The sequence below is a fragment of the Salvia miltiorrhiza genome, chromosome 3 (genome assembly GCF_028751815.1).
Source record: "Salvia miltiorrhiza cultivar Shanhuang (shh) chromosome 3, IMPLAD_Smil_shh, whole genome shotgun sequence".
Taxonomy (NCBI): Eukaryota; Viridiplantae; Streptophyta; class Magnoliopsida; order Lamiales; family Lamiaceae; genus Salvia; species Salvia miltiorrhiza.
In genome coordinates this window covers 44642051-44664390 of record NC_080389.1, presented here as the reverse complement: position 1 = coordinate 44664390, position 22340 = coordinate 44642051, and the positions used below count along the sequence as shown (strand labels likewise).

Below are 22340 nucleotides of genomic sequence, written 5' to 3'. Positions count from 1 at the left end.
CCGTTTTTTATATCCAAAGATATTAACACTGACATGTCAAAATTAAAATTGAATTGGCAAAATCAATTATTCAATTCGCATCTGACGAGCTTGCAGAAGCGTCCGATGAGGAAGTTGGCTGTGAAATCCCCAATCTTAATGAACAAAATTTCGAATTTGACTTTTTGAATGACGAAATTGGCTTCCTGAAATCTCCAAATCTCAAAGGTGAAATTGGCTTTCTAAATTTGTGAAATTTGTAAATAATTTTTTGTCGTTCACTTTCATATTTTAGTTTTTGGTTATTTTGCTCTAACCAAAAATAACTTCGTATCTTAGTGCCGAATTATCCACGTCAAGATTCAGGCATTCAAATTTTAAAGTCAACTTTAATTTAAAAAATAAATGATAAATTAGTAAAAAAATTAAATAAATTTAAAGTTCATGTATTTATATTTTATAACTAAGTTTTAAAGTTTATATATATTTTTTTAAGTTTTAAAGTTTATGTTAAATATTAAAAAGTAAATAAAGGTTATGTATTTATAACTAAAATTTAAAATTTATGTTAAAAAAGTAAAGGGCAAATTGCATGAAAATACCCCACTTTATACCAAAATCTGGTTTTTTGACAATCTTTTCAATTGTAGCAAAAATTTGAACTACCTTTCAATTTGTTGCAATTGACTTCCGGAGTAATTTTCCGGCCAACTTAATGCTGATGTGGATTCCCGTAAAGTTGATGTGGCACGCCTCGCCGGCTAATCAAACGATAAATTGCATGAAAATACCCCACTTTATACCAAAATCTGGTTTTTTGACAATCTTTTCAATTGTAGCAAAAATTTGAACTACCTCTCAATTTGTTGCAATTGACTTCCGGAGTAATTTTTCGGCCAACTTAATGCTGATGTGGATTCCCGTAAAGTTGATGTGGCACGCCTCGCCGGCTAATCAAACGACAACGTCTCTAATTACCTTAAACGATGTCGTTTTCCACGATTTTAAGCAAATTACAATTTCTAGTTTTATATATTTGTCGATTAGGGCTTCAAATGTCCTCATTTCTTCTCCCAAATTTTCTCATCTCAGTTGTGTGGCCATAAATTGTGTTTTATGCTTCATTTTGGCTACTTCAAAATTTTACTCTTAAATAAAAGTATATTTTAAAGAGTACAAGATACTTGATGTGGGTATTTTTGTACATGATGAGAAGTAGCGCCTCTCCGGATTAGTCACACTATTTGAAGTCTACAAGATGCACGGCTCTGGTTCTTGGCATCTGCAGAATTTTGGAGATAAGAGGAAATTGTATGAGCTCAGTCGTCCCGTTTGAGGAGAAGAATCCATCAGTTCAAAGATTTTTGCTACAAATGAGAATTTATGGAACAAGAATTTCAACTGAGATGAGAAAATTTGGGAGAAGAAATGAGGATATTTGAAGCCGTAATCGACAAATATATAAAACTAGAAATTGTAATTTCCCTAAAATCGTGGAAAACGACATCGTTTAAGGTAATTAGAGACGTTGTCGTTTGATTAGCCGGCGAGGCGTGCCACATCAACTTTACGGGAATCCACATCAGCATTAAGTTGGCCGGAAAATTACTCTAGAAGTCAATTGCAACAAATTGAAAGGTAGTTCAAATTTTTGCTACAATCAAAAAGATTGTCAAAAAATCAGATTTTGGTATAAAAGTGGGGTATTTTCATGCAATTTGTCGTCCGGCGAGGCATGCCACATCAACTTTACGGGAATCCACATCAGCATTAAGTTGGCCGGAAAATTACTCCGGAAGTCAATTGCAACAAATTGAAAGGTAGTTCAAATTTTTGCTACAATTGAAAAGATTGTCAAAAAACCAAATTTTGGTATAAAGTGAGGTATTTTCATGCAATTTGCCCAAAAGTAAATAAAGTTTATATATTTATACGCCCAATATCGTTAATATAATTAAATTATTTTACATTTGTCATGAGGAAGAAATGGTGCTTAGACGTGTACTATGACACGTTTGGCAGTGAATAGTGGTCGGAAATTACGATAAAAGTAACCCTAGCTCCTCGTCAACTACTCATCGGTCTGAAACTGAATCTCCATTCTCTTCTGCCCTGCAGCTCCACTCCTTCAACGCTGTAATGGCGAAATTGAATTCCGGCATCCCGATCTTTATCCTCGCAGCTCTGTTATTGGCCGCATCGACGATCGCCAGCTCTCAAGGTCCATTTATCGTCGCCCATAAGAAGGCCTCTCTCACTAGGCTCAAATCCGGCTCTGAACGCGTCTCCGTCTCTATCGATATCTACAATCAAGGATCCGCGTATGTTATACTTCGTTTTACTTCCCCTTTCCTTTCAGATCTGTGTTTTCTGCTGTTACATTGATGGTAATATTATTAGATTGCTGTGATTCAGCTCACGTGCGAAGTAATTCCGTTGCTGTAAAGTAATTTTTGATATTTATTGGGGGTTTTATGGTTATTTAATAAATGCTTCTAATCAGTGGTTTTTGGGGGTTTCTATTAATAACTTCGAGGTTTAATCTTGTTCCTAGATTTTGTTAGATTCTGTGAAATTAGGGTTTACTTTTCTTTTCTGATAATAGAGGATTCCTAATTCGTAAATATATTATCCTTGCGCTAGCTGTAAAATTGAAGCCTTCTTCTTATATGCAGTTCCGTTTGAATATGATTGGTTTGCTAGTGTAATGTGCAAGCTCTGTTAATCAAGTATAAAAAGACTTCATCTACAGTTGCCAATTGACTTTAGATGATGAGTGCTTGATCTTGATGTTGTCTGATCCATTAGAAACTCTAAAAATGATTATTGCACTATTTATCTTGATCCATGGTTTGACTTAGTTATTTGCATTGTTAATATAGGCAGTTAAGGAAATTTAGCAGGATATTAGTAACTTGGTATAATTTGGAGGAGCTTTTCCTTTTCATGGAGAACACAGATGCACGTATTTGCAAATAAGTAGTTTCAGGGGAGGTTTTTGCGATGGGAGGAGAGAATTAGATATAGCAGTCTTCATTCACATATTTTATTGGGTTTTTTGTTATATATGTTAACTAAGTTTCCCTAGTATGTAAAGGAGTGCTAGTGTCTCCTCCGATTGTAGATTATATATTTGGTTCTTGGGTTCATTCTTAAATGGAATAAACCTCCTTCCCGATTCCTATTGTGCTTTGACAATCGTACAGTATCCTACAGAGATGTTCTAATGCCATACTCTTCTGCATGTTTAGGACTGCTTATGATGTAACACTTAATGATGACAACTGGTCTCGTGATGTATTTGGCATTGTCGCTGGTAACACTTCAGTCTCATGGGAAAGGCTTGATGCGTAAGTCATTATTGAGTGAAAATGATATTCCTTTGATTAATCTATACCTGCAGTTAGTCTTTTTTTTTTCGTTATCTCATTATGCTGTTAACATTTATAATTTCAGTGGGGTAGTTTTGTCACATTCCTTTGAGTTGGAGGCGAAAACGAAAACTGTTTTTTATAGTCCACCAGCGGTAGTAACATATCGTATTCCCACAAAATCCACCTTACAGGTTTGTCATTCTACTCAAAATTATATATGTGCTATCTTAAAATTGAATTTGGAATGAATGCATTATTTCTGAACCGTGACCTTTCAGGAGGCATTCTCAACTCCAATCCTACCTCTCGATATCCTAGCTGATAGGCCTCCGGAGAAGAAGCTTGATTGGGTAAGTTCTAAAGAAAATTAGCTCATTATTTCATTTCTCCTTGTATTTAATTAACTAATACTTTCTCTACTTTTTCCTTCTTGTGATCTTTTGCAATGGAATTGTTTTATGACGGCACCTGAAATAATTTAGGCAAAGGTACGTCACACTTTTTATTACTTATTGTTGATTCTTTTTATTTAGATACTTGATTCTAACATCTTAGAATTTAGATCGTTGAATCATTTTATCTGTGTTCTTGATTTTATGGTAAAGTAATCAGTTTAATCTAATGTCATGGTTGCAAAATTTAAGAATTTAGGGTGCGGTTATAAGTGAAAACTACAATTTTTGTAAGAACTTGAGAACCATTAAAATTACTGCATCCACTGTAGAAATTAATGCATTTGCTGCTAAATTTAATGCACCCGAAAAAAATAAAATTTTTGCTTCCTTTAGGATTCGAACTCAGGTCCTGCATTCATTCATCAAGATGATGCATCCACCGTAGATCTTAATGATCGAAAAGTTGAAAATGGTTCTACGTTCTTATTTTATTTAGTGGTTCTTATTTGAACCTCTTCCTATATATATATATATCAAAGTAACAAATCCACAGTATGCAAGATGAATTACATAAAATTTCTTTACAAGTGCACATTAAAACGAACATTGCCGTGAGGGGAAATGTATATATTGGTGGGGGGATGGGGATTTATGATTAATGAATATGTCCTCTCATTCTCAATGCAACATCTGGCCTATGTTGTTGTGAAAGAAAAAATTTGTTCCCTAATATAGTTTGAAGTATCATAGAATCTTTTTCCTTATATGTGCTGTTTCACCCTCTATGTGCAGAAACTGTTGGCAAAATACGGGTCTCTTGTTTCGGTCGTATCCATTGTTGTCTTGTTCGTGTACCTGGTGGCGACCCCATCCAGTGGCGCCAAGGGTAGCAAGAAGAAGCGCTGATCTCAACCTCGTCACCTTCTACTCTGTAACAGTTGTTGCTGGTTTTTTGGGTTCTGTTTTTGTTGGTACAATTTCACACTTGTAGAGAGCTAAACAAAATAGACATTAGACATGAGATAGCTTTTTGGTAGTACGTCGGCCTCTTTTTTATATTTAGCTATCCATATAAACTCTTAATCCATGATTTTTGAGAGCTCTCAAAGTTACCAGTGATGGAAAAATGCATCTGCAGGAAATATGCGGAATCCATTGCGATAGTTTGAGTTGATGCGGGTTTTATGTTAAGTTGTAAATTGTAATGCATCAAAGGTATGCATCTCTCTACTACGCGGATGGTGATAACTACTACTCTTTTCATTCACGAAAAATACAGTATGGCATAATTACTATTTTTCACATCCGCAAAAAATGGAACACTTTTTTTTTTCTTCAGTATATGAGTTTATATCTTTTCTTTATTTTTTATTCTTATAAATAACATTTATTTATTAAGAAATCACCCTTAATTTAATTTTAACTACTCAGTTTATGCAATGGTGAGATTCTTTCTTCATCACATAAAAATAATAAAACATTTTATTAAAACCTACGTCTAAAAAATGTCTCGTTTAGTGGATGGAATGAATAGTATTATTACTACTATTATAAAAGTGTCATCTGTGATCATGTATCACACTTATTTATATTATTTATTATTAATGTTTACTCTTTAATAGTAAAATTTTATTGACATAGATAATCAATTATTACAATAATTTTATTTCAATATTTAATAAATTTAAACAAACTTGGATAATTAGCCAATATTACTTTTTTTTTTTTTGATCGGGCAAAGTCATGTTAGATGTTAGTAGTTAGTTCCCCATCCACTCCAAGAACCACCTTATCTCTCCATTCACCAAATCCACCTTATATCTCCAATCTCCAATTCGCTCCCAAGAGGGATCGAACCCGGGTCACTTCACTTAAGTGAGGACCTGGTGGCCAGTGGGCTAAGCCCCCTGGTTAATTAGCCAATATTACTATCTGCATTTGAGACGAGAACGAATCTGTTTGTAATCTTTGTGATTTATACTCCCTCCGTCCACCAATTCAAGGCCTACTTGCCTTTTTGGTCCGTCCACAAAAACAAGACCTACCTATTTTTGGTAAGTTTTTATTCATTATTTAATCAAAAAAGTCAAAGATTATTTATAAAAAAGTGGGACCCTTTCTCCACTCAACTAATAAAAACACATTTTTTCTTAAAAAGTGGGACCATTTCTCCATTCAACTAATAAAAATACATTTTTTTCTTAAAACCCGTGTTTTTTCATATAGGCCTTTAATTGGTGGACGGAGGGAGTAATACTTATTGTAGATGTTTATTTTATAATATTTGGAAATCTAAACATATTCAGATATTATTATAACAACTGATATTTATAACTTTAGAAGGTTTAGGTAATTAATGGATATTACTATATGAGAATTGGTAGTAAAATTACTTTTAAATCGAGTTTTGAATGAATTAATACGAGTATATACATTCTACACTCTAGATGGGGGGTTCGAGTGGTTCGATCGCAACCTTATTGTATCAGTTCATCGTTGTGCTCCACCGCAATCAATAATGTCGAAATTTTAAATCCTAACCTCATTTTTTCTTTGAATTTCCGTAAACAGATGGTCAGTTGAAATTCGACAGACTACATAGTTTACCATAATTTATAATGTATACTTCATCGGGTTGCTGCAAATTCATGACTGAATTAGTGAATGTAAATGTAATGGTAGAAGCTTTAAGCAGATAAATTGTATTGCAATTAGTAGATACAAGTAGTGAAAAAATCATGATAGACAAGCAAGAAGCAACAATAGAAATGAAAGGAATGATGAAATGTCAAAGTGTATAAAACGAAATAAGCAATGATGTGTGGAAGGATGAAAGATATGAGGAGGTGCGGTACATGAATGATGTCTAAGTCTGCTTTCCACCATCAACGACAGGCGGAGGAGCAACAGGAACTCCGGCTGCTGCAAATTTAGAAATGCTATCAAAGAGATGAGTGGTGGCTTTGTCGTAGTTGACAAATCCCATAAACCAGAAATCATGGCCGTCCGTTGACACCAACTGTATGTATCTCTCCTTCGGATCCTCCCTCATCATCACCGGATTGATGCTGCCTATGTTTGCCAATGGTATCAAAATCTGCACCACATTTATATTAATTTCAGAATTAATTGTATAGTAAAATGAATTGATTTATGTTGAGACGCGCGTACCTTGTAATGGCTCCAGGTCTCTTGGCCGGAGGGGGCGGTGAAGGACAAGGGGCGGTCGCTGCAGAAGGCGACGTGGACGTCGGAGAGATAGAGGGTGCCGGCGACGGGGCCGGTCGAAGTTGATAGGTAAGAGGCGAAGGTTTTCTTCAGCGTCTCATTTGGATAAGTAGCAAAACTGTGTTTGTAAAGAGCCTCAAATCCACCTCCTGTTATTGCTTTGGCGCCCAGGTTCAGCTTCCCCCACGCTGCTCCCGATACAGACGATCCTGTCTTAACTGCACCACACCATCATTAAAGAATTACTAGCTACTAATTAATTAATATTATAACAACGTAATTAACTCGATGAAGACGTACGGTTTTTCCAGATGTTGTTGGCTGTAGCCTCAGCCTTGGTGCTCCACGTGTTGAATTTCTGGAGAACTGAGTTGCTGTTTCTCTCAATGGGGGAGTATTGGATGTAGGGTTGATGGTGGTTTTGGTAGTCCTTTTGATCAGCTACGCCCCACAATGCTGCCTTTTGGTTGTTTGGATGGCACGTCGGCACCGCCGGCGTCCCCATCACGTGAGTTCCCCACTTCTCCGCGTCCGCCGTGCCCGAGGAAGACGGCCCGTGGGTGTCAGCTGCTGGCTGAGTTGCGATGTCGGGGTACTCGATGCCTTTGGATTCTTCATCTTTGCCACTCTTACTCATTGTTGATTGTTTGGGTTTTTGGGTAGAATTTGGAAGAATGATGATGGATAAGTTGGATTAATTTTCAAGATTGAAGGGGATGTTGCTATTTATAAAGACAGCAAAATTCAAAGAGGAGGTACGGCGTGAAGACACATTTGCTGACTTTATAATATTTAGATATTATAAAGTATTAAATGTTGCTTAAGCGTGTGATTTTTGGGGGTGATCACATTTTAATTAAGCTTCTAGATGTGATATTGGGACGTCAACGCGCCATTATTGATTCCCATTAAACAAAACTTTACGTGGGTTTCTAGAGATTTGGGTATATGGGCAACTTCCTCCATGTGTTTGCTTCATCTCGATCTAAAAGATATTTAAATATTTGATCTTCATCTAATTAACATTTTCAATAGTTTATTGGTGACATATTATTTTGGTTATTATATCTAGTTAGTTGTCGCTTTTAAAACAATTGGTCAACTCAAATTTTACATATAGATTAGTTATCTTATTATAATTTTTTTTTTTTACCAATACATAGTATCTATGAATCAAAATATGTTTCTACTCAAATGGATTTCAAGAGCTATATCTAGCAATTTATGTGATCTGCCTCCCTACTTATACTTATACACCGCAGTAAGCCATAACAAGAACAACAAACTGGCCTTCTAATGAGAATATCACAAATTTTTTAGTTCTAACAAATTATCAATCTGTTTAAAATGTGACATATAAATAACTAGTACAAAAAGTTACTTATACTAAAGTAATTAAGTTTACTTAATAAAGTTCCTTAATAATAAAGTAATCAAGTAATTAATGAATTTAATAAATCTAAAAGAAGATACGATTAAATGTTAGGAGTGATAATTTTGGACACGATATGACAATACAACATAAATACACATGAAATTAATGAATTAGTGTAAAATCTTATCATGTTTGTGTGCTTATAATGTCGATACCATATTTCATGTCATGTTCGTGGCGGATTTGTATAACCCGATAAATTATATTATTATTTTTAGGGGCAATTGCCTGTAAATTCATAACGTTTACACAGAATTGGTTTTTTGCTCCTATTTTAAAAAATATGCCTTTAAATACATAACCTTTCATTTTTGTCTCGTTTTTGTCCGATGACCGATTTTTTCTTACGTCGGTGCCGGAAATGACATGGTGGCAGCAGGAATTGACACCTAGGCATATTTATGATATGTGGAATTAAAAAAAAAAAAAATCCCCTCAACCCCATCGTCTTCTTCCCCCTTCCCCTTTTCTCCTTCCTCCCACCCGCCGCTGCCACCACACGCTGGCACCACCCCCTGCCTTCACCACCGGCGGCGCCTTTTCTCCGGCGTCGGTCGCCACCTCGCGCCGGAGATCCTCTCTGTTTTCCACGGAACCCCCACACCAAAATGAGCCCTAAAAGTTTCCTCCTTTTCAAATCTGCCGCAACAACCAGCTTTCTTACGCCGGCGAGGACATGCCCGGCCGAGGGCGCCGCCCCTCTTGTCCATTCTCCTCTCTCTCCGAGGTTTCCTGATTTTCCCCTTTTTTGGAGCATCCCGAAAGCCCTAGTCACCGCGGAGCTCGCCACCAGTGTCCAAAAAAATGACGGGTACGTGCTCTGGATCTCGTCGGCGTTCGACCCATTTTGGGGATTCCAGGAAGGGTTTTGAAAATGGTTCAGCGGGGTGATAGATAACGCCCTCTATCCGATACTCTTTCTCGATTATCTGAAGCACTGTTTCCTCATTTTCAATGAGACGATGGCGCGAATCCCGGCGTTGTTGGGGATCACGAAGTCGCTCACCTACTTGAATTATAGAGGATTGCACATTGTGGGATTCTCAGCTGTTTTACTTGCTTGCTTCTCACTTGTCCCGTTTGCGGTGATGGGGGTTTTGTCGATTCCTCGAATTAGGCCTAGGCGGTGGGTGGTTGTGGACTACATGAAGGTGGAGTGGAGGGCCTACTTCAACAGCTTGCTTTAGAATGTGAATTACTGGGATAATGCGAGTACGTTGGCAGGGGAGATTGAGAATCCGAGCAGGATGTTTCCGATGGCTCTGTTGGGGGCCGTGGTGGTGGTGATGTGCTCGTATCTTGTCCCACTGGCGCCGGCGTGTAGTGGCGGCAAGCGGCACCGGCGGGTGGGGGGGAAGTTAGGGTTTAAGAGTGGGGAAGATGATGATGTGGAATGTGGATATGGAAGTTAGGGCTGCCACCATGTCATTTTCAGCGCCGACATAAGAAAAAATCGGTCACCGGACAAAAAACGAGACAAAAATAAAAAGTATGTATTTTGAGGCAGGCTTTTTTAAAATAGGAGCAAAAACCAATTTCGTGTAAACGTTATGAATTTACAGATATTTACCCCTTATTTTTATTAAATAATTATTTTTAATTCATATTTAATAGTTAGAGTTTGCTTGGGACTTTGAAGTTGAAAAATTTACGTTTAAAATTGCATTGTTGAATATTTGTACTTTGCTAAGGATATTATGTATTTTATTAAAAATTTGAAACTGTTATTATGTAAGCAGGTAATGTATTAATGTTATTGTTATCGTGTTGTGTATAATTAATTTTTATTCGGATCATATTATTATCTTGTTGTACCAAGTTGTCGATACAGATTGAATCATATTGTTATTGTGTTTGTTTTCTGTGCATCCATGTCTATATAAACTGTATCGTGTTTGTGTTTATATCGAGTAGATTATTGATGTATCATGTCCGTATTTAATTTATTGTATCGATCGATGACAATCTGACACACACAATCTGCCAATCTTAGAGCATCAGCAGTGAGTGACCCGATAGCACCCACTCGAGTCACCCAGCTATCGGGCCACCCACTGCAGCGTTGCCTGCCTCGAGGGTGCCCCGGGCTGACTTGATGCCCGTTGGAGAAGGCGCGTGCTCAGCACGCGCCTATTCTTTTTCTTTTTCTTTTTAAATTAAAATTTGAAAATCGGCAGTTGCCGATTGTAAAAAAAATAATTTTTTTTTGAAAATCGGCCATTTGACCGTTCTTTCCTTTTCCTTTTTTTAAAATTTTTCTTTCTCTCTTCTTTAAATACTCCTATCTTCTTCTTCTTCTTCTTCTTCACACATCTTCTCCTATCTTCTCCAATTTTCTTCTATCTACTCTATCAAATTCTCTCAAAAAAAATATGGATCCACACAATCCCAAATGATATGACCCAAATTGGGTTCCCGACCCTTCCGGCGGAGACGGTTATCATCCCGATTTGGTGGGTATCAACTTGGAGGAGGAACCTCGTCCAAGCTGCGAAGAGGAGCCACCGCCCGCCTACAGTGCGTCGAAGCCCAAGAAAGGAGGGCGGTAGAAGGCTATGGCCTTCAAAGTGAAGGCGCCGACTCCTATGCCGGAGGAAGGAAGAGCCGTTCGGCACACCTACACCGTCGAAGAGACAGACCTTATTGTCCATGTTTAGACAGAGGAGACCAACGATGTCGTCGGGGGTGTCGAACAAAAGGGAGAGGCCTATTGGGGCCAGATTCTAGAGCGGGTGAACTCTATCCTCGGCGTCGCCTTCAAACCCGGCCAAATAAAGGGACACTTCGCTCGAGTGGCTGCAGAGGTGAAGTTGTGGGAGAATGTTTGGGTGGAGGTTTGCGCGAAGTGGCCTTCCGGCCATTTCGACGACATGCCCCAACAGAAGGCCCAAGTCATCTTCTAAGGTAGGAATCCCACTTCTGGCCCCTTCAACTACTGGAATGCATGGAGGATGCTCCGAATCAACCGGAGGTTCAAGTCCATGTACCTTGAGGGCAACGTCCATTCCTCCAAGAGGACGAAGATGTCGGAGACGAGCGACTTCACCACCTTGGCGTCGGGCGAGGAGATCACGTCTTCCCGGCCAATTGGAAACAAGGCGGCGAGAGCGGCAAAGGGGAAGGGGAAGGCATCGCAAAGCTCGGAGCCTCCACCGCAATACACGGAAAGGTTGGATAGATCGGACGACAAATTGCAAAAAATGATCGGCGAGTACGCCAAGAAGAACGTACAAAAAGAACAAGAAAAAAGAAGAGGCTATGGTTAAATCCAAAATCTTAGTAAGTTAGATGCGTTTTGGGTTACACAACAACACAATCCGGTGGTTGGGCCTTCTTTTTCTCCTGATTAACGGCCCAGATCCATTCAACAAAATTGCCCCAAACCAAAAGAAAGGAGAAATCCTTTTTAAGTTTAAATTTTATTTTATTTGTTTAATTTCACTTAGTAGCCAAACGCTGTCAAAATCTTTCTTCAGCTGATAAATCTTCTTCAGTTGCTCAAAGCCGAAGAGTTTTGGATCAAAAGTCCGATTTCGAAGGAAATTAGGCGTTTTGGATCCAAGATGAGTTATCAGAAAGTGCCCCACGAAGATTTCCCTCCTCCAGGTCAGTCTTCTTCAACCCGATCAAAACTTTGATCTTTTTTGATTTGTTTCCAAATTCCAATTAACAATTCATTCGTTTGCGTTTTGTCCAAAATTGATGTTCCTTGCTACTTTTTTGATTAAAAGTTGCAACTTATTTTTGTTTAATCGCCTGATCGAATTATTGTTGTTCGATTTTTCAGGGTACGGGTCGGTGTACCCTCCGCCGGCGGCGTATCCGTCCGCGCCACCGTTAGAGGGATATCCGTATCCGCAACCGCAATCGCACGACGGATGTCCGTATTCGCCTCCTCGGCCGACAGGGTATCCTTACCCGCCGCCGCACGCTGGTGGATATCAAGGATATTTCCATCATGGATGTCATCCGCCGCCTCCTCCTCCGCCGCCTGTCCAGGTTTACCATTGTGATCACGATGATGGTTCCTCCTTTCTCCGAGGCTGGTATGCTAATTTTCTATCTCCATTTGTTTTTAAGATTGGACGACGCCTGTGATTGTGATTGTATGCTTTATGATTGAATGTAGATTGAACTGCTCCAGCTAAAGTACTCTAGTTTATTGAATTTTAATGTGAGCGTTAGAATGTACAGAAAATATGAAAGATAGTGTTATTGAATTTTAGTACTGGCTGTTGATTAAAGGTGTTTAGACTACTGGCTATAACTCTTGATGCTTAGAAATGATCACAACCTTGGGCTAATTGTTTAATGACCTTTGAAATACATTTTTAGGTGGCAGTGGTGCATCGAGGATTATGGTTGTATTTTAGTATGAATTAACCTTCTGAGCTTCATTGATAGCCAACATGTAGTAGACTACTAACTAAAACTGATTTTGGTTGGATGCAATTCATCGATAATAACGCTGGTGGGACTAAATTCTTCGAGAACTAATATGAGTGACTTGTGATGGATTTAATCTTGATGATATGGTGTACTGTGGTGAACTAATATAAGGCCGTTGTTAAAACCATTACAAGTTTGATGAAATTCTTCACTTGCCAGAATATATTTTGTGTAGGATGTTTTATTTATTAATTGACAGACCATCTTCTTGGACAGGAGTGAACCTGATTGAGATTCAAACTGTAACTTTCATCTCATTGTCTTTGTGATTTTTTAATGCGTAAATGTTTTCATGAATATAGTTGTGTTCAGCATGCCACTCTTTAATACTCCGTTCGTCCATGAAAAAACTTCTTAGAAGGGGGTGACACGGGTTTTAAGAAAAGGTTGATGAGTATATTGAAAGTAGAGAAAAAATTGTTGAGTGTATTGAGAGTGATTAAAAGGTGTTGTAATTAGTATTGAGAGATGAAAATGTGAAAAGTAAGAGTAAATGGAGTAGTATTATAAGTGGTGGGGTATAATCCAAAAATAGCTAGGAAGTTTTCTTGTGGACATCCCAAAAAGGAAAAGTATGAAGTTTTTTCATAGACGAAGGAAGTACTATCCAAGCAAAGGAGAAGGGGGGAAAGATAAATAAATAATGGAGGCACTTTCTGAGATTGAACCGATCAAATAAGGCTCTGAATATTGATTGATATGTGAAATGGCACCAGCACAGCGTTGCTTACTTGCTAAATAATGACTAGCTTTCATCTTAATTTGGTTCTCTTGCCACTTCATGAGCATGCTCATCGAAGCAAATCATAATAGTGAAGGTGATTGGTTTTATGTGCAGTCTTGCGGCCCTTTGTTGCTGTTGTGTACTGGAAGAATGCTGCTTCTGAGTGTTCAACTTCAACTGTGCGAGATGAGGAAAGCGCCATAGTGTTCCCGATTATTTTCAGTCTGGTGGAAATACTATTATTTGTTTTATGTCAATTATCTACTCGTATAGTTCCTGTCATTAAGAAAACTAAGTTGCACGTGATATCTTGGTAATATGTTATCCATGCTGCTGAACTGGATTTTGGGCATGTCCGTCATTGTATGATAGAACCATTATTAAACCAGAAGATATTTCTGCAATCATGTGTTCATTTTATCAAACTTAGGTCAACTTCTATTATGTACGTTTTATCTCTAAGTCTTGAAATTGATTGCTTTTTAGCATAAAAGTTGAGAAAAATCAATTTTGGTTGTGGGTAGTTTACCTGCTTATTTTTATCAAATCCTTTGTCAGTTAACGATGTTGAAATTGAATTGCACTTAATACAATGCAATTTTCACTTCATAGTAAAGAATTTGGTGAGTAGGCAGGCTATCACATAACCAACACAAGGGGCAAAATACGAAAGCCTCAAAAGATTTAGACTTTAGAGAGAGAGAATTGAGTTGAGAAGTTGATATAAACAGAAGCATGATACAGAGTTTGAAGTCAATTTGAATAATCCCCCTCCATATATAACAATAAGCCATCAGTGGAACTAGCAAATGCATAAATAGGTGGTGTCTAAATTAACAACCTAGAGCTACATAATACATAGAGGAACAGGCAGCAGAGCTCCCGCCGCAGCATCTACAGCGTCCAAACAAAATCCGGCGCGTCTGTCCTAGGCCCGACAAGCGTCCGGTACAAGTACATCTTCTCAACTCTATGCCTATCATCGAAGCTGGCCTCACCCTCACCGTCACCAGCCTCATTCTCATTGATGATCTCAACATTGAGCCGCGGCATCTTCTCCGCCAGTGTCTTGCATGCTCCGAGGGTCACTTCACATGAGGACATCCAAAGGGATCGCATTGTTTCATACTTCCCCATGTCCGATAGAAGTGCCATGTTGCCAAACGGGCTGTCTCTGATCTCAAGCTTCTTCAGTTTCTTGCACCCGTTGAGTACATAGAGCATCCCCTTGTCGCTATCCCCAGCAAACGCGATTGAAAGCATTTCAAGCTGCTCAGCATACATTCCTATGTATAGAAAGACTTGATCCGTCAGAAGACCCGAGACTGATAGCCTCGTCAGGCCCTTGCATGACTGGACAATCGCCCCAAAACCTTCATCTAGTGGTTGATTGGTTGCTGCATCTGGTACGACCGGGTTAAGGGTGCACAACCGGAAACGAATAAAATTAGGGCAGTTTTTGGCTACTGTTATGAGGGCAGCATTGGTCATCTGCTGACAGAAGTACAAGATTGAGTTCAGCTTTGGGCATCCAGCTGATATAGCAACTAGCCCTTCTTCAGTTACAGCTGCATTTCCCACACCATATAAGTCGGAAGGAAAGACTCTCAACTCCTGTAGTTCCTTGCACGTGGAGGCCACGACATTGAGTCCCTTATCTCCAATGGTATCCAAAACCTGCGTTATCAAAGTCCAATCTCAATTAATCATGGGAAAATTAGAAAAGAAGAGCTACCAAGAAACAAGCTCAACAGAACAAAAACAAACCCAGAGCCGCTCTATTTTCTTGCAGTGACAGATTAGCTTTATAAGTTCATTATTGAAGATCCCAGGCGCATAACTCAAGTTCAACGATGTCAAACTGGTGCAGATTGGGTAGACAGCGGGCAAACAGCGTCCATTCACATCCAGAAACCCTGACAAGCTTCTAATCGAGTGACAATTCTTCATAGCATTTTTCAGTTTGATGTAAGTCTCCGAGTCAGGATCATGGGTAAAGGAACCAGTACCCAAATCATTCAACTGAGGAGCTTGCACCAAAATCTTCTGAAGAACCTCCAGAGGCACTGCATGGTTCAGTCTTAGACTCCTAAGGTTACGACATCTCGCAACCAGTCTCTCAAGAGCAGCTACATTAACCTCTCCTTTGAGGCATGCAAAATTTAAAGAGACCAGAGAGGTACAGCTCTCGGGAAAACAGCTGAGCCACTGACCCTTGCGATCATCAACTTCATTTTCCTGCAGGTCGAGCTCCCTAAGAAACCTGCCGTGCAAGGCCGAGTCATCAATAACTGAGAAGCATTATCCTGGAACTAATATAAAAACTACTCGATTGTACAAGAAATCAAAAATGATCCAAAACCTTGTGCAGGGAGATACAGTTGCACAATAGCTATTTCATCCTCCTAGGCATGACACAACATATATCCTTATATAGTTATATGGGGTAATTTATTGTGTGTGCTGTGTGGTAGATTAGATTGATAAAATATATGATAGTTCAAAATATTTAGCGAGTATTTGAAGGATAAACAAGTTCAAAATTAATCAAACCATCACAGCAGATGGTAGTTTAGCCTCTAATATTTTACTTATCCTACCACTCAAAGTAAACACTCCCTATGAGCAGAAATATTTTTTTCTTAATCCACCAGCAACCAGTAATTCCACCTGCTAAAAGCCTTCAATTGAAAAAATTGCATTGAAGCAGGCCTACTCAGGAATGATTTAACTTCCCTAAGTATAGGTGTGATTCTTAAGAAAAAACAGAGATTCAAATTAAGTACCACAATTGTAGTCAAGTCCACACCAAAATCACCGACATAACAGTTCAACTACAAGTTCAGCATGAAAAAGAACACGAGCCCAGCAAGTTCCAATTTCTCAAAACAGCAAGTAAACTACTCCACGGCCAAAAAGGGATGAACTTGCTTGAACTCATCAAACTAAATCCAAAAACACCAAATTTCTATTGCCCACCTGAATCACTAGCATAAAAAATCAATTAATCATGCCCAACAAGTTCCATACCAAAATCACCAACATAACGGATCAACTACAAGCTCAGCATGGAAAAGAACTCGAGCCCAGCAAGTTCCATCTTTCTCCATACAGCAAGTAAACTTCTCCACGGCCAAAAAGGGAAGAATTTGCTTCAATTCATCAAACCAACCCCAAACACCAAATTTCTATTGCCCACCAAAATTACTAGCATTAAAAATCAATTAATCATGCCCAGCAAGTCCCAATAGCACAAAAGAGTAAGAAAATTATTACACAGCCGACAAGGGAGGAAGTTAACCGAATTCATGAAACCAAACATACCTGCAATTGGATGCAATGGCAGCAAGGCCATCGGTAGTGAACCCTTCACAGCTGACCAAAACCAAAGATTTGAAATTTGGAAAAGATTTCGCAAGCAGCTCAAGGCTTTCATCCGACACCACCATCCTCTTCAACCTCAGCTCCTCTAGATTGATTCCGCTCTTCGCCATAGCCTCGATCCAAGGGTACACGTGGCCGCCCCAATCATGAGGCACCAGATTGAAATCTGCGAAATGAGGCTTCCCTTTCAGACTCAAGGATCGGAGCCGCGGAAACCTAGCAATCAATCGCTCCGGATTCACTGCGTAGCAGTTGCCGATGAACACCTTCTCACGGCTGAATCTCTCGACGCTGTACCACGATTTGCACACCAGCGACACCGCATTGCGGTCGCGGTGCGACGTCAGGAAATCGAATACGTGCTCCAATACTTCCTCCGGGAAGTAATTCATCACACTTTGAAACAGACACATCTTCTGATCTTCCGATTTTTTTGCCCCCTGACGAACCCTAGCGAATACGAACAGAGTGATAAAAATAATTATACTAGTTTTTCGGATCTAGTAAGAAACGGATCTGAAGTTGTTGAGGTTTCGGCGAATACGATGCTGAAATCTCGGAACAACAGCCTCACTTTGACTTTCGGAGCGGATCTGAGAGTAACAAAGAGAAGAAAAATTGAAAACCGAGAGAGAGAGAGATTGAAGAACCCAACTGTTTTAGGAGCTCAAAAAAAAGGAAGGGATAGAGTTGAAAATCTATAAGATAAGGGAAAGAGAGATTATTCTGAGCTCACTTATCACCATCATCATCCAAAAATCAAAAGGTGATGATTACTAAGTTGAACAGAAGAAAGAAAGAAAAAAATAATAAGGTGAAAATAAGGAAAAAATCTCGATAGACCAAGATCTTCAACACCAAATTGAACTGCCGATTGGAAAAAAAATCCCCAAAAGATGGGTTTTTTAACGGAAAGATCCAAAATAAATTGGAACCAAAAAAAGTAAAATACGAGAAGGCAAAGCAAGATCCATGAATTAACGGATATCACCCATCTAGAGGAAAATACTGAGTTGTACAGCAAAAAAATCTATTCTCATCTCCCTCACCCCATTCAGTCATGTTAAAGGGGTAAAGCTGAACACACTCTCTCATCTCATCATCAGACAAAAGAAAGAAAGAGAAGGGGAAATCCACTGTTGCCAGTAACCAAGCATAGTTGAAGTTTGACTAGGGTTAGGTATATCAACGGCTGGCATCGATCGAAGATGGAATCTTGACCGTAGAAGGGCATGTGTCTTTTTTTCTCTGGTTTCGATGTGCAATCAGCTCTGCCAAAACGTCTTCATGGAATTGGGAACTCGTTTTTCACTTTCTCACGCGCCCAGACAATCCCATGTGGGGGCATCTACGCGCATTCACGCGCGAGTACGCCAATTTTCCCTACGCTCGCGCGTCTCATATTATGTTCGCCTTTTCTTCTGATTTGCGAGATAATTATTTTGTGTGTCAGTGATTTTTTTTCGGGGTCTGAATTTTATTTTTTTCTTTTTTCCTTTTCTTTTTGTGTGGGGGTCGAAAAATTGGCAATCACTGCTTTTGTTTTAAAGTTTTTCATTTAGATTTTTCATAAGGTTAAGAGTAGGGATGTTAATGCAGCCCGAAATCCGTGGGCCGATCCGAATAACCCGACAAAATTAGAGGGTTAGGGTTGAAAAATCGCAACCCGAAAAAATCTCCAGCCCGATTAATCCGCACCCGACTAACCTGAAACCCGATAGGGCTAGCCCGAAAACCCGATGGGCTAGCCCGGTGGGCTGACGGAATTGCGACTGGTGCATCCAGTTACAACTTCTGCTATGTTTAGATCTATGGTATTTGCTTAAATATATATACGTAACCTCATTAAAAAAAGTGAAATTAATTAGTTAGAATATGTGTGTGTGTGTGCAATCTCATTAAAAAAAGTGAAATTAATTACGAATTTTTTGTAGAAATTGATTATTAGTATCTCATTAGTTAGAAATTAATTATTAGTATCTCATTTTAAAGTGATACCAATTTTTTTTTTTTGTCGATGAGACGTGCATGGCAAATCCACTAATTATTCAGTAATAATCCAGATTGATTCTAGTGCATTGATACATGTTAAATTTTACTATCTCATTTTAATATAATTTTGTTTATGTAATCTTGAATATCTTATATTTTTGCATTTCATGATTTGTTATATAATTTATATCTTTAATATATATGTATATTTTATACATTATACATTAGATCATTAGGAATAAAATACAAATGATAATTTTATTTTTACGCCTTTAACCTGATTAAACCCGAAAGTTTAGGGTTAGGGTTAGGGCTGAGAATCGGGTCGGGTTCGGGTACCCTACCCGAAAAAATCGGGTACCCGAACCCGAAAATCCCCTAAACCCTATACCCGACCCCGACCCCGACCCCGAAAACGAAATCGGGTACCCTAAATTACCTGGTCAATTTTGGAGCTCGATTTTGGGGGAGGGGCCGAGAGGGATTTCGGGTGGGGGAAGGTCCGAGACTGGAGGTGGACGGCCGGACCGGTGGGAAAGCGGCTCAATCACAGCAGATGGGAGAAGAGAGGACTCCGATCTGGAGAGGTGGAGAGGTCAGAGCGGCGCCGCACTGGGTGGTGGGCCGAAATGGAAGAGAGGACTCCGATCGAGGAGGGGCTCGGCGCGGCGGAGATGGCAGATGGCAGAAACTTAGGACTCATAGACTGGGAACTGTGCGCGGCGCAGGGGAGTGGCACGGCCCGGTGGACGGGGCCGGCAGGGGCCTCAGGGCGGCGGATCTTGGCGCAGATCTTGCTGGGAACTGCGCGGGGGAGCGGCACGGCGTCGCGCCGACGCCGGGCTGGCGAGGGGCGACGGCGAGTAGGACGGCCAGGCGGGGCTGGTCCGGCTGGACTCTGGAGTGAGAGCCGAGAGGTTATGGCCGGCTGGGAGTTTGGGAATTGGGATGAATTGGGAAAGTGGAAACAGTACAGAACACAGTGGAATTGGGATGAATTGGGAAAGTGGAAAATGGAATTAAATAGTTTAAAATTTAATAATTAAAATATCGGGTAATTCAGGTATACCCGATACCCGATCGGGTATACCCGATACCCGATTATTGCGACCCCTAAATACCTGATCCCGTACCCGATCTAGAATTAATCGGGTATAGGGTACCCGATACCCGATTTTTTCGGGTCGGGTATCGGGTACCCGATTACCCGATCCTAAAATTCCCAGCCCTAGTTAGGGTTGAAGATTTACAATCCGAAAAAATCTCCAACCCGATTAGCCCACACTCGACTAACCCGGAATCCGATAGGGCTAGCTCAAAAATCCGGTGGGCTGGCCCGATTGACATCCCTAATTAAGAGGCTGTGTTTTGTTTGGCTGAGAATAGAGCGCGTTCGAATTGTGAGAATTTGGTTTGAAATTAAATATAATTAAAACATTTTATTTGAACATGGTGAATTTGAGATATATAGTCCAAATGAATTCGATACAATTTAATTATGTAAACTTGCGTGCCAGCTATTAATTAACTGCCACGTTGAAATATAATGGTCTTATGAATTTGACAACCTAGTTGCACTAATGCTTTATTTATTTTAATTGAGATGAAAAATATGGTGATAAATTCGTCAAACACAATGGTGCAATTTTAGCATAGAGCAATTTGGAACCATGACTATACACGTGTATGCAACTTATAAGAGTTTAAAGTCTACACGGATAAAATTCTGGGGACAATTTTTCTAAATAGTAGTGTAACAAAGAAACTGGGGAGGTGCATGACACTTTTCATAATAATTATATATTATATAGTATTTGATTTAAAATAGAGAAAAAAGGTGAGTGGGAGGTTTGTGGGCTGGAAAAACTTGTCTAGCATGGGAATTAAAAAATCAGAAGAAAATCATCAATCCATAATATAATACTAGTATTAAACAAGAGTAGGTTGCTTCTTGTACTTGACTAAATTTGTTATCTATAATTATTTTGTATGATTTCTCTCTTATGTTTATGATTTTTATTTGGAACGTGAATAGTCCATTGAAACATTTTCGTATTAAATAAGACGAAGGTAAAGTAAACTGGTTAAAATGCAATTGAAATGAGGAGGTAGTTAGGCTAAAAGAAGGACTAAATTAATGGTCATATGCAATATATATTACTCCCTCCGTCCACGAAATGAGTACCCATTTGTGGACGGCACGGGTTTTAAGAAATGTATTGAGTGTAGTGTGAATAGAATAGAGGTCCCACCTTTTTTAGTGTATTAATTAAAGTGTTGTGTGGGGTACACTTGCCAAAAAGGGAAATGGGTACTCATTTCGTGGACGGACGAAAATGGAAATATGGGTACTCATTTCGTGGACGGAGGGAGTAGAATTTAGAAGGGCCTCAACTTGCATGTGATTACAAGAAGAACATTATTGAGAAAGAAAGGCATCCCAAATAGTAATGTTTTAATCAATAAAAATAATAATGATAAATAGAGGCCATCATTTGCAAGAATTGCTCCCCCATGTGAACTACCATCTCTATATAGTGTCGCAATCTCAGCTCACAGCCAAGAACCTAAATGCCAAACTATTTTGAAATACTGTACGTTTCTCTAATAGGCTACGTCAAATTTATTTTTGTTTTGTCCAAATAATTGATCTAATTTTCCAATTTGTGCACCATATATCTTTCACATTTTTGTTACATTCCTTGTATTATCTGAGATCATCCATCTAACTCAACTATGTAAGTTCAGCATTCCATAGGAAACATAACGGCGCTACCCACAAATTATTCAAAGCTTGATTCGATACTAAATAAATTAGCTTTTAGTTTGATTTCGAGGTTGATAATTTTATTAAGTCGAACTCAAGTGTACAGTGTTCGACTTGTTGGGTTTGCGAACATATTCGAATTGATTTATGCACAAACATGGTTGCAAGTCTGTTCAAGAACCTTCAATTGTTCACTTAAATGAGTCGAGCTCGAATTCGAGTAACAAGTTGATCAAGGGCACATTTTGAATATTTTTCAAGTATTTCACAAGTTTTTAATGAGCTCAAACACCATTTATACTAATACCAAATGAGTTGAGTTCGCGCTCAAGCTCAAGCTCAAATACGATATTATCGAGTATCATATGAATCGAGCTTGATAATTGGTTAGTGAATAGAGATCAATCAATAACAAAACTCGAGTCGAGCTCTAACACCTGAATATTTAAACGAATCGAGCTTGGATAGAGTATTTGGCTCGACTTGGCTAGCATATACCCCCAATTATAAATAAGATGAAGGAAAATATCATTTAGATGGCCTTACTCAATGCATTTTCTTTATTGAAATTATTTGTGTACCATCGTAACACGTATAATCAATATTGTTATCT

At 39.0% G+C, this 22340-nt stretch overlaps 4 protein-coding genes across 5 annotated transcripts; 2 read left to right on the top strand and 2 right to left on the bottom strand.

Annotated features, from left to right (window-relative positions):
• Positions 1-1934: 1934 nt before the first annotated feature.
• On the top strand, positions 1935-4787 carry LOC131016018 (uncharacterized). Of its 2 annotated transcripts, XR_009098817.1 has the most exons (5): positions 1935-2300; positions 3231-3329; positions 3436-3544; positions 3632-3841; positions 4541-4787. XR_009098817.1 is itself a non-coding variant. In XM_057944571.1 (4 exons), exons 1-4 carry the CDS (start codon positions 2119-2121, stop codon positions 3722-3724), a joined length of 483 nt encoding a protein of 160 aa, XP_057800554.1. In that variant the 5' UTR covers positions 1935-2118; the 3' UTR covers positions 3725-4787. The 2 variants fall into 2 exon arrangements, 1 of the variants encoding a protein (XP_057800554.1); XM_057944571.1 differs by having other exon boundaries at positions 3632-4787.
• Positions 4788-6421: 1634 nt separating this feature from the next.
• LOC131016005 (GEM-like protein 5) lies at positions 6422-7743 on the bottom strand. Its single transcript, XM_057944554.1, has 3 exons — positions 7277-7743; positions 6920-7194; positions 6422-6845 (listed from the first exon to the last, which is right to left on the bottom strand). The coding sequence occupies exons 1-3, from the start codon at positions 7611-7613 to the stop codon at positions 6615-6617; spliced, it is 843 nt and encodes a 280-aa protein (XP_057800537.1). The 5' UTR covers positions 7614-7743; the 3' UTR covers positions 6422-6614.
• Positions 7744-11705: 3962 nt separating this feature from the next.
• On the top strand, positions 11706-13988 carry LOC131016025 (protein CYSTEINE-RICH TRANSMEMBRANE MODULE 11). Its single transcript, XM_057944580.1, has 3 exons — positions 11706-12017; positions 12199-12457; positions 13699-13988. Exons 1-3 carry the CDS (start codon positions 11975-11977, stop codon positions 13745-13747), a joined length of 351 nt encoding a protein of 116 aa, XP_057800563.1. The 5' UTR covers positions 11706-11974; the 3' UTR covers positions 13748-13988.
• Positions 13989-14289: 301 nt separating this feature from the next.
• Positions 14290-18473, bottom strand: LOC131015980 (protein AUXIN SIGNALING F-BOX 2). The gene is made up of 3 exons (XM_057944509.1): positions 16909-18473; positions 15352-15847; positions 14290-15261 (listed from the first exon to the last, which is right to left on the bottom strand). Exons 1-3 carry the CDS (start codon positions 17379-17381, stop codon positions 14479-14481), a joined length of 1752 nt encoding a protein of 583 aa, XP_057800492.1. The 5' UTR covers positions 17382-18473; the 3' UTR covers positions 14290-14478.
• Positions 18474-22340: the final 3867 nt, after the last annotated feature.